General features: G+C 38.9%; 1 protein-coding gene across 11 annotated transcripts in view; it reads right to left on the reverse strand.

Annotated features, from left to right (window-relative positions):
• Window positions 1-14,093, reverse strand: part of LMO7 (LIM domain 7) — a 222,884-nt gene that overhangs the window by 95,997 nt on the left and 112,794 nt on the right. For 9 of the 11 annotated variants that reach the window (XM_044927220.2, XM_025262746.3, XM_025262745.3 and 6 more), the window contains one exon: window positions 9,599-9,705. In XM_044927220.2, coding sequence (XP_044783155.2) covers window positions 9,599-9,705 — 107 coding nt within the window. Of the gene's footprint in view, window positions 1-9,598; window positions 9,706-10,218; window positions 10,357-14,093 lie in introns of those variants that run through there. The other 2 variants (XM_025262744.3, XM_044927225.2) reach the window with 2 other exon arrangements.

The following is a 14,093-nucleotide window of genomic DNA, read 5'->3' on the forward strand; positions in this document are numbered from 1 at the left end:
GATGCTGAAGCTCCAATACTTTGGCCACCTGATGTTAAGACCCAACTCACTGGAAAAGACAGGTTGAGGGCAGGAGAATGGGTCGACAGAGAATAAGATGGTTGGATGGCATCACTGACTCAATGGACATGAGTTTGCACAAACTCTGGGATATAATGAAAAACAGGGAAGCCTGGCATGGGAAGGCAGGGAAGCCTGGTGCAGTCCATGGAGTCTCAGAGTCAGACACAGTTGAGCAACTGAATAACAGCAGAAACAGTTTTGGAACATGTTAAGTTTACTGCAAATATTTGGTCAATAGTGTATGAAGCGATGCTATTAAGCTCTTAAGAGAAAGTGACCATCATCCCACCTCCCAGTTCAGTAGGGATCCTCAGAAGGTATATCTCTGAAAAATGGAAACACAGTCCATCAGTAGCCAATTCCACCTGGGATGTCTGCTCAGCATGACAAATTATACCAGGGCAATTACCCCTAAAATGTAACTACTTCATTAACCTAAACTCTTTAAAATAACCAGTAAGTGGTCAATATACAACTTTTATACCCATTCAAGATTTGATAGCAACAGCCTTCATTTAAAAAAAATCAAGTTATAACATTTATGTTAAAGCCTCAACATGAAAGTATACTTCCTACTTTCTTGACACATTTCACCATGTATGAGTGGAAGTAAATAGTCCAAGGTTTAACCTCTCGGGGCTTCCCTGATAGTTCAGTTGGTAAAGAATCCACCTGCAAAACAGCAGACCCCGGTTCAATTCCTGGGTTGGGAAGATACACCGGAGAAGGGATAAGCTACCCATTCCAGTATTCTGGCATGGAGAATTCCATGGACAGAGGAGCCTGGCAGGCTACAGTCCATGGGGTGGCAAAGACTCAGACACGACTAAGCGACTTTCACTTCACTTCACTTCATGACCTCACAAAAAGCAGTTATTGCTATTATGACTTTTTTGTGCCCAGGGTTAAAACTATAAATATTTTAGATAATATAATCAAGACCTTTAGCTATTAGTACAGTAGCCTTTTCATGGACAGATGGGAGAGGCCCAAAAGGAGCGACCAAGATTTCTGAGTGAAAACAGGATTGCAGTGTGCATTTGAGTTCTGTAAACAGTATGAACACTTATCTTCCCCCTAAAAATTTCATAAACCCAACAAAATTTTAGCAAATTAGAGAATTTTAAAAATTTAGAGAATTAAAGAGATTTACATAAAATCTCTTTTAGAGAATAGCATCTGATCTTGCCTATCCAAACGATAACCACCTCTCTTCTCCCAATGACCAAAACAGTAAGAATTTTCACAGAAAAAAAGGAAAAATGGGATGAAAAAATTAAACTAGTAAGTAAAGTAAAATTTTGGACTTGGATTTGTGTTGTAGACAGCTTGTGGTTTTATCATTTTTTTGCTTAAATATGAAAACACAAACTTTTTAAGAAAAATCCAAATCAAACTAAAACATTTTAATATTTCAAAATATACACATAAGACTTTTTGAAGTCTCAGAAAGTTAATAAAATTATGTTGATTCCATATACACAGGAGTTGCCATTTCCTTCTCCAATGCATGAAAGTGAAAAGTGAAAGGGAAGTTGCTCAGTCGTGTCCAACTCTTAGCGACCCCATGGACTGCAGCCTACCAAGCTCCTCCGTCCATGGGATTTTCCAGGCAAGAGTACTGGAGTAGGGTGCCATTGCCTTCTCCAATATAAACAGGAGCAAGAGTAAATAACTTAGATATATTGTTCTCTGGTTTCCAGCTTTGCTATTCTAACAAAACATACTGTAAAAAGTTGACTAAACATAAATGTCAGAAAAACATCTGTTTTAACATCTACTAATTGAAAGAAGAGATAAGTCTAAAATGGCCAAAACTCTCACTAAAAAATCAAAGAACCTACAGCTAGTCATCACAATTTAAGTACCTGAAGACCAGATTTTTCCCTGAAGACCAGATGTTCTTTTACAAGGCACACATATCTTCATCGGATCAAGAATCCAAATTATGAAAATGATCACAATTGATAATTCAATACCATTTACTGAATACTACTATGTGTGAAGCACTATAAACTTTACATACGTGATTTATGAAAATCACTACAGTGTCCTTGCTGGATAGGACTATTCCCCAAACAGTATTATTTGGTAAGCTCCAGGATATTAGCAATTTCATTTGTCTTGTTCACTAAGAAGCAAAGTGATCACAGGGAGGCAAAGTAACCTGTCTAAGGTCATTCAGCCACCAGATGACTAAATGTGCTATGTGCTTAGTCGCTCAGTCGTGTCTGACTCTTTGCAACCCCAAGGACTGCAGCCCACCAGGCTCCTCTGTCCATGGGGATTCTCCAGGCAAGAATACTGGAGTAGGTTCCCATGCCCTCCTCCAGGGGATCTTCCCAATCCAGGGATCAAACCCAGGTCTCCAGTACTGCGGGTGGATTCTTTACCAGCTGAGCCACCAGGGAAGCCCTGGTGACTGAATGGGATGGGATTAAAGCCATGGCAGGCACCTAAATTCCTGCTTTTGTCTAAGATGATTATCTATTCATGAGAACGGATGCACATCAACTGAGCTTCTGTTCCATCCTGGGTGAGAAAGAAACTCAACCTGGGGTATATTAGAAACAATGCAAATGAACTGCCAAGAAATCTTCATGTTTCTGTGTGCTCCTGTTCTTCAGATGGCTTTTATTATGCCAGAGTCAAAGGTAATTTGTGATGTTTTTCACATTGGCTTTGACGTTAAATGCTAGGCAAAGGTAAGAGGTACCAAGGCAGATAGCTTGACTTCGGAAGAAACAAGGCTTATTGCAAACTCGGTGGTAAAGCTTCTCATTAAAGTAACTTCAATGACTTCTCATAAGTTACCTCCACTACTGATTTCTGCTTTTAAAAATTTCTATTCCTGACCCTTGAACTTCTATAAGATATCAAAACTACCTATGTAACCACTATATTTTTCCACCAAGTCTTAAGCACGCATTTAGAGTGGTGATGATATGGAAACATTAAAATGTTTCTAAACCTTCATATAAATATAAGCATGGAACAGCTCCCAAATCTCAGAAAAAAACAATATTAGTATTTATCATTTGACATCAGCATAAGAATTAAAATTCTACCAAATACTTTGGAAAGCACATGGTCCAAAAATCCCAATTTTAGTTTTACCCACACAACTGAGAGGAAACACATATTCTTCTTTTAAACAATATAAGTTTGAAATTATGTTGTAATATTCTGGAATGATAAATAAAAGCAATTCATCTCAAAAGTTTAGTGACTGCTTTGCCAGATCTGCTTTGCAATTTTGAAAGATGAGGAAGACTTAGCTAAGAAAAATTCAGTTCTCATCATCAAAGCCTGGTTTTAAGATTTCCAGGATATGTTCATAATTAAAATCTGATTCTCAAATAAGCATTAAGCATTCAAATAAGAACCTGAAGGAACTAAAGAGAGTAAAGGGAGTAAGTAAGGCATTATCTCTGCCCTCAAATAGTCTCAAGTCTAGGGAAAACTAGATCTAGGTAAAAACAAAAAATACTTGGAAAGCCCAGATGAGAGATCAACATCCCCTTCAATGAGATGTGTTTCTTGATTAAAAAGTGGAAATAACTATTCATCTCTATAGTTCCAGGGAGCCCTGTGCATTCAACACAATGTATTCTAACTGAACTCATGAGGACATTTCCTTGCTTATAATGTGAACCCCTCTAAGGCATGTCTCCACTTTATTTATGTCTGTATAAGTACCGGCCAGGCTTCCCAGGTGACTCAGTGGGTAAAGAATCCACCTGCAATATAGCAGACGTAGGAGATGCAGGTTCGATCCCTGGGTTGGAAGGTTACCTGGAGGAAGGCACAGTAACTTGCTCCAGTATTCTTGCCTAGAGACTCCCATAGACAGAGGAGCCTGGCGGGCTACAGCTCGTGGAGCCACAAAGACTCAGACAGGACTGAGCAACTGAGCATGCACACAAGTACTAGCCACAGAGAAGAGACTGAATCAGTGCTTGTTGTAGGACTGGACCCTTACTGGATTAACTGCTTTCTCCTCTGTAGCTCCAGAAAGTGTGTAAGCACATGTACCTTTTACATACATGCTTCACTCCAATAATCAGTTAAATCAGACCAGGTTATAGCATGAAAATGGGGAAACACGCACTTAACATTTCTAATGACTGTTGAAGCTCTCATTTTCAAAAGTGACTGGCAGGACTACAGATATTACAGTGCATGTAGCTGTAAACATTTGATTAATTCAATATAGGCAGTCCTACAGATAATTGGGTGAAAGAAGAATCTCTTCAACAAAAATATATCTGGTCTAACCCTTTGGAGGACCAGGTTATAAAACAAATGTGATCTGATTGCAGAAGCAAATTTGACCATCCTCCCATGAACTGACTCAAGACAACTGCTAATCAAGATGAGCTACCCAGTGAGATTCTTTGGAGCCATGAATTTAGGATGGGTTACTTTTGAAGATAAAGATCCTAGTCATAAAATTCTACAACATGAAGTCTCACACAGCAAGCCAAAACAGAATCAAGCTCCGTGGCTTTCTGGATTTGAGGGAGTAAGGACCTAAGGGAGGAGAGTTGAAATCCAGAAGACATGTTGATCTATCAAAGGAATAAATTAAGAACCAGAAATGGAGAGAAACAAATACCAGATAAAACTTCAGTTATTTCACAGTTTGCCCCTGCAACTCATATCCCAGCACCGTCTCTGTGGCTAAGCAGAATCTTAGATATTCAAACTTTGCAATCAAAGATCATTTGAAAATGTGACTATGTATTTTTGCTACTAGCCTTAAAAAGGACCTTGACAATACAAAAGAATCAATGTTCCCCTTTCAGAAACTACCTAACACCAGAGAATGAATGGGATAGAGATGTGTACACTGCAGGAAACTTCCTTTCTGTTTTATTCTAACTACTTGGTAGGAAGAGAGGGGACATTTTTAAATAGTGACATGAATTGACAGGTGGAAGTCTCCATGCTCAAGTTACAGATCCAAGTTTGGATACCATTAAGCTTGCTTTTTTCCTTTTTTTTTTTTTTTTAAATAGATTAAGACATTGAGAAACTCATTTGAAAGACACAGCCTCAAAAAAGTAGTAAAACCAGGTTTAAATCAGAAAAAGTTGAAAATTTTACAATTCAAAGTAGGTATATTTTTACTTACATGAATAAAAACTTTAAATAAATACACATACACATTCATCTCCAATTTGGCAGACTATAAAAGAGAGACATCTGGGAACTTGATTCCTAAGACATGACTTTACAGTATTGCTGCAAAATCAAGCACCCTTTTGAAGCTTTAGAGAACAGTTAAATCCCTAAAATATCATTCTGAGCCTCCTCTATTTTCACAAGGGAAATATGCTAACCCTAATCTTGCTTCCAGCTACTGTTCCTTTGGCAACTAGCACGTGTAAAAATAACAGATTCTTGATTTCTCCACCCTCCACTTGATAAACAGGTCTTTAAAAAAAAAAAAAAAAAAAAAAAAACTCAGTAACATTTCAAGTCACATTTTAGACCTAACATATCAATGTCCTAAATAAGAGTGTGTACTAAAATATACTTTTTTTTGGATGACTAAAATATTATGTTCCAAAGCTTCTCCATCTTCTAACTGTATTATGAACAGAATGTATCTAAGGAAGTGTGAAAAACTGGATTGGAATAGTAAGGGGGGCGGAAAGGAAAAAAAAAAAAGTTTATAATCTGTTCCAATTCTCAGTTTAAAAAATTTCAATATAGAATTTGGTTAGGCCAATGGTTTAAATACAGGACTTAGCTTGAGTCAAACTGCTAGACACAAAATTAAAACCTTTAATGTTCAACCCTACTTTTCTGACAGCTCCAGCTCCTACAATCTAGGACGTCGGGGCTACGGTGCTGAGGTGCTTTCCACTAGTGATCTCTCTTTGGCTCTTAATGTCCAGACGCTACCACGCAGACCATGACATCTGCTGCAGGCGCTCTCCAGTGTGTGTAGCATGCCTCCCGTCACTGTGCTTGCCCTCCAAGAGGAATTTTATAGAAAGTGTGCAGAGATGGCTCTGTGGGAGTCACACCCTCTCTGCTCTGCAGATTATGTGTGTTTCTAAAGTCAGTATGGGTAGCTTGGAAATGGTTAATCATACAACGCAGTTAATCATTGGTGGAGAAGCTAAATTTCATGGCCTCATACACATCTCAGCTAGGATAGGTCCAACCTCCATCTACCATCACGGGTAAGTCATCAGTTTGCCTACTATACTTTTGGGAAGAAAATGAAGTGAAGACAGACCCTATCCATCCAAGTCAGTAACTTCAAAATTAAAAGTATCAGCTGACTTTTGCATATATGTTGCCCCAAAATAAGTGGAGTAATTCAAACATATTTGGAAAATTCAAAGTATTACTTCCTTCAAATAAGATAATTCAATTAGAAAATTAATGAATATGATTAAAGAAATATAGAGAGTACCCTAGCTTGTTTGACTAGTGAGAATTATTACAAATTAAACAGTAAATCTCAAATTATGAGGAAATAAGATTTGGAGTTAGGTTCAGATTATTGAAGTGAAGTTATTTAACAGCAATGTCTTTAAATTAATTGCTTCTGTTCCTGCCACTCATTCTTAACACACACAACTCTCCTAGGCTCTGTACATCATCTATGCTGTTAATCACTATCGTCCACTAACAAAAAAAAAAAAAAAACTCACCCTTGCCAACATGTAGGTATGAACTGCCCTTTCCTATCTGCTCTCAGTTATGTCCTGCAAACATGTATCTTAGATTATACTTGCAGCAAGACCAACAACAGGTCTGTGAACTGTGAATGCAGTATCTTAGGGGTTGAATTTTGATAGAGCATTTCAAATAATAAATAGTTTGCCACATTTTTGTTAATTTTAATGTATGCAGAAGAGCAAGATAATGTCCGAGTACTGCATGGTCCAATTACAACAAACCTTTCCTTTAAATAAACAAACGTACTAACACAGAAATACCTGTCATTATATTCATAAGTAATACTTCAGCTGAATTGAAAGCTTATCCTTCCTGCCGTACAATTACCTTACTGGCAGAGTGGAAATCTACAAATTCTAAATCAGGGCCTCTCAACCTCAGCACTACTGATATTTGGGATCAGAAATTCTTGTTATGGGGGCTGTCTTGTTAACTAAAGGGTATTTAGCAGCATCTCTGACCCCCTAGGTGGCAGTAGCACCCCCCTCACAGCTGTAACAACCAGAAGTATCCCCTGTGCCATACTTAGTCGCTCGGTCGTGTCCTACTCTTTGTGACCTTATGGACTACAGCCCACCAGGCTCCTCTGTTCATGGGATTCTCCAGACAAGAATCCTAAAGTGGGTTGCCATGCCCCCTTCCAGGGGATCTTCCCAACCCTGGGATCGAACCCAGGTCTCCTGCGTTGCAGGCGGCTTCTTTACCATCTGAGCCATCAGGGAAGCCCAAACATCATCAAACGTCCCCTGGGGAGCAAAAATGCCCCCAGTTGAGCACTACTAGTCTAACCAACACCAAGTCCTTTAATCTACAGTCAGTATAGAACAAGATCTTTGACCTACAGAAGCTGCCACGTTACATAAGAAGTGAAGCTAAAGAGAAACGCATTAATTACTATTTCATAAGGAATTATTTGCTTTCCTACACACCTGCTTCCTTTTATACAAATGCTATCTCAGGGCATAGGAGCTCTGACCAACACGTTTAGATGAGCCATTCGCCCGTTTCCTCAGGTCTCCACCCTTTGCTTCCTTTGCAGCAGCCCCTCGGTGGACCCTTGTGCTCTTCGGTCCAACAACACGGCACTGTCAGGGGCGATGCTCTTAATTCAGAGTCGAGCTCCTGACACAGGCCTTCTCACTAGGACTCCTTGGCCACCTCTTGCTTTTATGGATTTGCGGTTTCCACTGAAACAAGTTGTGCTGCATACTTCCTACTACGGCTGTAACTACGTGACCTCTCGGTTTCAGTTTGTCAGTAATTTCATTGAAGGCTGAGCCCAGATACTGATTTTCCCTTAAGACTTTAGAGGTGGCGTCTCATGAGACAGGCTGCAGGCAAGTCTTAGCTCAGGGCACTTTTGAAATTAGAAGCCAACCAACGTGTTTGACTTAGTCCCACAGCCTACTTGAACATTGGCTACAGAGGTTCAAAACAGTATAAGTTTGAGAGGGAAAGACATTTCTTCTTCATGGACAGCAACAACGGAAGAAAAACACTTTCAGAATCAAAAATGTCTCTGCCCAACTGATAGGTGTTATGACAGAATGGCGATTAGGAAAAATAAATTCATCTATAGAGTTACTATTCACGGAAATTAAACATGAGCTCAAATACTGCAGAAGTAAACATGCCAGTTTGACGATGAAACTTACTTAGGATCTCTCCAGAGTCTTTGAGTTAGTGAGAAATGCTGACAGACTTCCCTGCCATGTACATTATCACTGCTGTGCCGTTTAGAAATGCTTAATCAACAGAACTAGAAGCACATAGACGCAAAATGGCTTGTTCGTTTAAAAAATATATGGTTGCTTTTAAAAGATTAATCCTACCTGGATTTTTAGCTTATACTACTAAGAGACAATGTATACTATAAAAGATACTTATAGACAGGGTTATTCTTTAGGAAAAAAAATTTGTCATATTTAAGATCTTACAGACAGTTTTTTAATAACTTTAAAGCTCTCACAACAGGGCTACTAACCATTCAAACTCCATTTCTATGATTTCTATAGATAGAATAAAGGTGTTTGTTTTTCCCCTTGGAAAAAATGCTAATGAGACTTAAGAGCCACAATAAGGAGGAAGTCATTATTACAGAATTAAATCATTTTCCTGTCACATTTATCTAGTAACACAAGCTTATTCTGACTCACTGAAGGCAAATTTAGATTTATAAGAAAAAAAATCTTACAAGAGTTTAAAACCAGATTACTGAAACCATATACTCACACATAAACAGCATTTTCCATCAAAAACACAACACAAACACCTGCGCACGTTTTCACACACACCCCACTTTCACTTTCTCATCCATACTATTAAAAGAGTGGGGGGAAAAAAGTTCACTTTAGGAATAAGACACAATTGACAAAATTCATTAATGTTGCATGTTGGTCCTGGGCACTGCTGCTTTCCAAATACTGTCTCTTTTCTCACGATCCCACTCTCATTTCTACGTTAGCAATTATGTCTTAATTTCAAATAATTATTTTCACTCTGTAAGCTAGACTATAACCTCTCCATTTTCTTTATAAATATAATAAGCCTCCTCACCATTAGCAACCAAACACAACCATGTTAGACAGGCATTAAAACATAAACCACCATTTCGGTTAATATAGAGATTTAAAATAACAACATATCATGGTCTTAATTACAGACAGCTTCACACTCACAAAGCTATTTCTTAAATAGTCTGTTTTGGAATACAAACAGAGGAAGACAAGGAGGTGATTTTTCAATAAAAATAACTCTCAGAAATTATTCACACCAGCTACAAGCCCTAAGTTTAAAGAAAAAAAAAAACATATAACAAACCAGTGAAACTTACTTGACAGTGACTCGATTTGATAAATCCTGTAGATCCCCAGGATGGAAAAGCTGGGCTTCTTTCAATCCAATCTGTTCACAAGCTTTCAAAAAAACGTTTATATTATCCTGTGAAAAGAAGTGGAAAGTGACTGCTTAGCTGAGCCCTCTCTCAGACAAAGGTTACCAATTTTTATGATATAACTTCCCAGCGTCAAAGTCCAATTAGAGCCGGCAAAAAAAAAGGAGGAAGAAAGACCAATGCATTCACGTATTAAAAAAAAAAATTATACTAATCTGTGGGCACGTACAGCCTTTCAGTTTCCCAGAGCATAAACGGCAGTGTTCTCTGATGCCAGGCATATGCCGTTCCTGTGATCTTTGTGACTGGCACGTTAAACATTACCTGTTAGAGGACAAGCGCCTGGCCACCGAGCAGTAATCTACACTTTGATGTCAGGTCTGCTCTGCAAACAAACGCCCTCTTCCCAGCTTTGCACGACAAGCTTCACCTCTCCTCTTTAAAAATAACTCCAGCTACTGACATTCACCCACCCAGAAACTGTTGGCAGGGAGGAAGGGAGAGGAGGAACATTCTGTTTCTATGATTACAAATTACAGAACGACTGTGGAATACCACACCTGGAATCTGGGTTTGGTTGCTGAGCCGGCTCTTGACAGACAGGGAAACCGCACACTAGGACCCGGGAGAAGCCCAGTGTTCATTGGCCGAGCCGCAGGGTCGAGGCGTGGTCCTTCCTCAACGCCCTGCACCTGCCTCAGGAGTTACCTCCGTAACCTGAAAATCTCGGTGGCCCTCCTATCTAATTTCAAAACTCAAATCCTCCATTCACAGACCCAGGCTTCTCATTCTCGTCAACGGCCACACCCACACTAACAACAGGGACACACGCTGGTCGAGCAGAACTGGCTGGAGCTTCTGTCTGTACTCTACGTAGAGAAAGAAAACCCTTGATGGGGTTGGGCTGCGGCCATGTGACCCTCCACCTCGGATTTGTTAGGTTCTCAGGCAGCAAGAGATTGGCCTCCTAAGACCTCGCTGCCCTCCCTGACAGGTGGTTATGAGGGAACTGTAAGGGAAGCAGCTCCCAAGAGGAGCTGCCACGTGGAGACAGGCAGTTACTCTTTCCCATGTTGGGGAGGAAGGCCAGGATGGCAGAGGAAGGGGGACTCATAAGACAGGGAAATGGAGGACAGTGAAGATGCTAAGTTCAATAGCTTGGATTCTTGAAGAGTGAGGAGATTTAGGGAGAGGGGAACAAACGTATGGCAGAGGAAAGCAGTGCTGTTAGGGAACTCAGGGACAATATTAAAAAAAAAAACAACCTGTTTGTAATGGCAGGAAATTATTCTAGTGTATTATCAGTAAAAGGCAGCGTGAATGACCTAGCTGAAGGCTGCAATCCATGATTCATTTTAAATAAGAGGTCAAAGATTAAAGGAATTTAATTCAAAAGTTGAACAGCTCAATGGAAGGCATTCAATCTGACTTTGGCTGGGGGGGGGGGGGGGCAGTGGGGGAGGGGGGGTGGTAGTGTTAATAGTAATGTATCGGCAACAGACCAAGGGGGCAAAAGTGATTATTATGTTACATTCACATAACTTTTAAAACCTATACAATCTAATTACCAAACAATTCAAATTAATGGTTCTAAAACTGATCCTCAGAGAAGCAGAAAAGAACAAATGATTTGGGGGGGGAGGGGTGTTAGTTGCTCAGTCGTGTCCAACTCTTTGTGACCCTATGAACTGTAGCCTGCCAGGATCCTCTATCCTTGGAATTCCCCAGACAAGAATACTGGAGTGGGTAGCCATTCCCTTCTCCAGGGGAGCATCCTGACCCAGGGATTGAACCCGGGTCTCCTGCATTGCAGGCAGATTCTTTACCATCTGAGTCACACAGGGAAGCCCCTACAGAAGTAAATCTCACCTCAAAAAGGAAAAATAATTCATTAGGAGTCTTCCCACAAATTCAATTTGCTTCTGAATGTTATAAAAAAAAAAATAAGTTAAATTGGAAGTAAATGCACTGAGCTGACAGCCAAAACAATTCTTCACATATTTTATAAAAACATAATAGCATTCATCCAGTTGACAAATATGTACAGAGTGATAAAAACAGATGAAGCCACACACACCTCAAAACCCATCCAAGTATTTAGAAAGAAACCACTTAAAAACAAAAGGGACTATATTTCGTTGAAGACAAAGAAAAAACAGACAATAAATATGATCATATTCCAGTTCTAAGTAAAGCCTTTACATTAAAAAGCAGAATCTTTTAAACAGTTCAGTGATGCTCAAGTTTTGAAAGAAAATTTTTTTATGAACAAAGTCTCAAATGGCCTATGCAGCAGGAACAGGTTGTACGAAGATCAGAATTGTAAACTAAATCATGCTTGCTGGACTTGAGCCCACTGGTAATTTAGTTTTTGTAATTTCAAAGGACCTAGGCAGAGAGTTGCCTAAGGGGAGAGACAAAATTATTAAATAAAATTTTCATGTCTGTTGAAACATCAAGAAGCCACACCCAGCTCAACATATTAAAAGAGAAGGATTTAGTCATTATTTAGTGGAATCATTTTCCCTTGAAACTAGTAAAGATAAATGCAGGTGAAAAAAAAGATTAAAAAAAAAAAAAACAAAGGGCAAAAAGATCATACACCATGACCAAGTGGGCTTTATCCCAGGGATGCAAGGATTCTTCAATATCTGCAAATCAATCAATGTAATACACCACATTAACAAATTGAAAAATAAAAACCATATGATTATCTCAATAGAGGCAGAGAAAGCCTTTGACAAAATTCAACATCCATTTATGATCAAAACTCTCCAGAAAGCAGGAATAGAAGGAACATACCTCAACATAATAAAAGCTATATATGACAAACCCACAGCAAACATTATCCTCAATGGTGAAAAATTGAAAGCATTTCCTCTAAAGTCAGGAACAAGACAAGGGTGCCCACTTTGACCATTACTATTCAGTTTTGGCCACAGCAATCAGAGCAGAAAAAGAAATAAAAGGAATGCAAATTGGAAAAGAAGAAGTAAAGCTCTCACTGTTTGCAGATGACATGATCCTCTACATAGAAAACCCTAAAGACTCCACCAGAAAATTACTAGAACTAATCAATGACTATAGTAAAGTTGCAGGATATAAAATCAACACACAGAAATCCCTTGCATTCCTATACACTAATAATGAGAAAACAGAAAGAGAAATTAAGGAAACAATTCCATTCACCATTGCAACGGAAAGAATAAAATACTTAGGAATATATCTACCTAAAGAAACTAAAGACCTATATATAGAAAACTATAAAACACTGGTGAAAGAAATCAAAGAGGACACTAACAGATGGAGAAATATACCATGTTCATGGATTGGAAGAATCAATATAGTGAAAATGAGTATACTACCCAAAGCAATCTATAGATTCAATGCAATCCCTATCAAGCTACCAACAGCATTCTTCACAGAGCTAGAACAAATAATTTCACAATTTGTATAGAAATAAAAAAACCTCGAATAGCCAAAGCGATCTTGAGAAAGAAGAATGGAACTGGAGGGATCAACCTACCTGACTTCAGGCTCTACTAAAAAGCCACAGTTATCAAGACAGTATGGTACTGGCACAAAGACAGAAATATAGATCAATGGAACAAAATAGAAAGCCCAGAGATAAATCCACGGACATATGGACACCTTATCTTTGACAAAGGAGGCAAGAATATACAATGGATTAAAGACAATCTCTTTAACAAGTGGTGCTGGGAAATCTGGTCAACCACTTGTAAAAGAATGAAACTAGAACACTTTCTAACACCATACACAAAAATAAACTCAAAATGGATTAAAGATCTAAACGTAAGACCAGAAACTATAAAACTCCTAGAGGAGAACATAGGCAAAACACTCTCTGACATACATCACAGCAGGATCCTCTATGACCCACCTCCCAGAATATTGGAAATAAAAGCAAAAATAAACAAATGGGACCTAATTAAACTTAAAAGCTTCTGCACATCAAAGGAAACTATTAGCAAGGTGAAAAGACAGCCTTCAGAATGGGAGAAAATAATAGCAAATGAAGCAACTGACAAACAACTAATCTCGAGAATATACAAGCAACTCCTACAGCTCAACTCCAGAAAAATAAATGACCCAATCAAAAAATGGGCCAAAGAACTAAACAGACATTTCTCCAAAGAAGACATACAGATGGCTAACAAACACATGAAAAGATGCTCGACATCACTCATTATCAGAGAAATGCAAATCAAAACCACTATGAGGTAACATTTCACACCAGTCAGAATGGCTGCGATCCAAAAGTCTACAAGTAATAAATGCTGGAGAGGGTGTGGAGAAAAGGGAACCCTCTTGCACTGTTGGTGGGAATGCAAACTAGTACAGCCACTATGGAGAACAGTGTGGAGATTCCTTAAAAAACTGGAAATAGAACTGCCTTATGATCCAGCAGTCCCAC

This window comes from Bubalus bubalis, chromosome 13, assembly GCF_019923935.1.
Source record: "Bubalus bubalis isolate 160015118507 breed Murrah chromosome 13, NDDB_SH_1, whole genome shotgun sequence".
Lineage (NCBI taxonomy): Eukaryota > Metazoa > Chordata > Mammalia > Artiodactyla > Bovidae > Bubalus > Bubalus bubalis.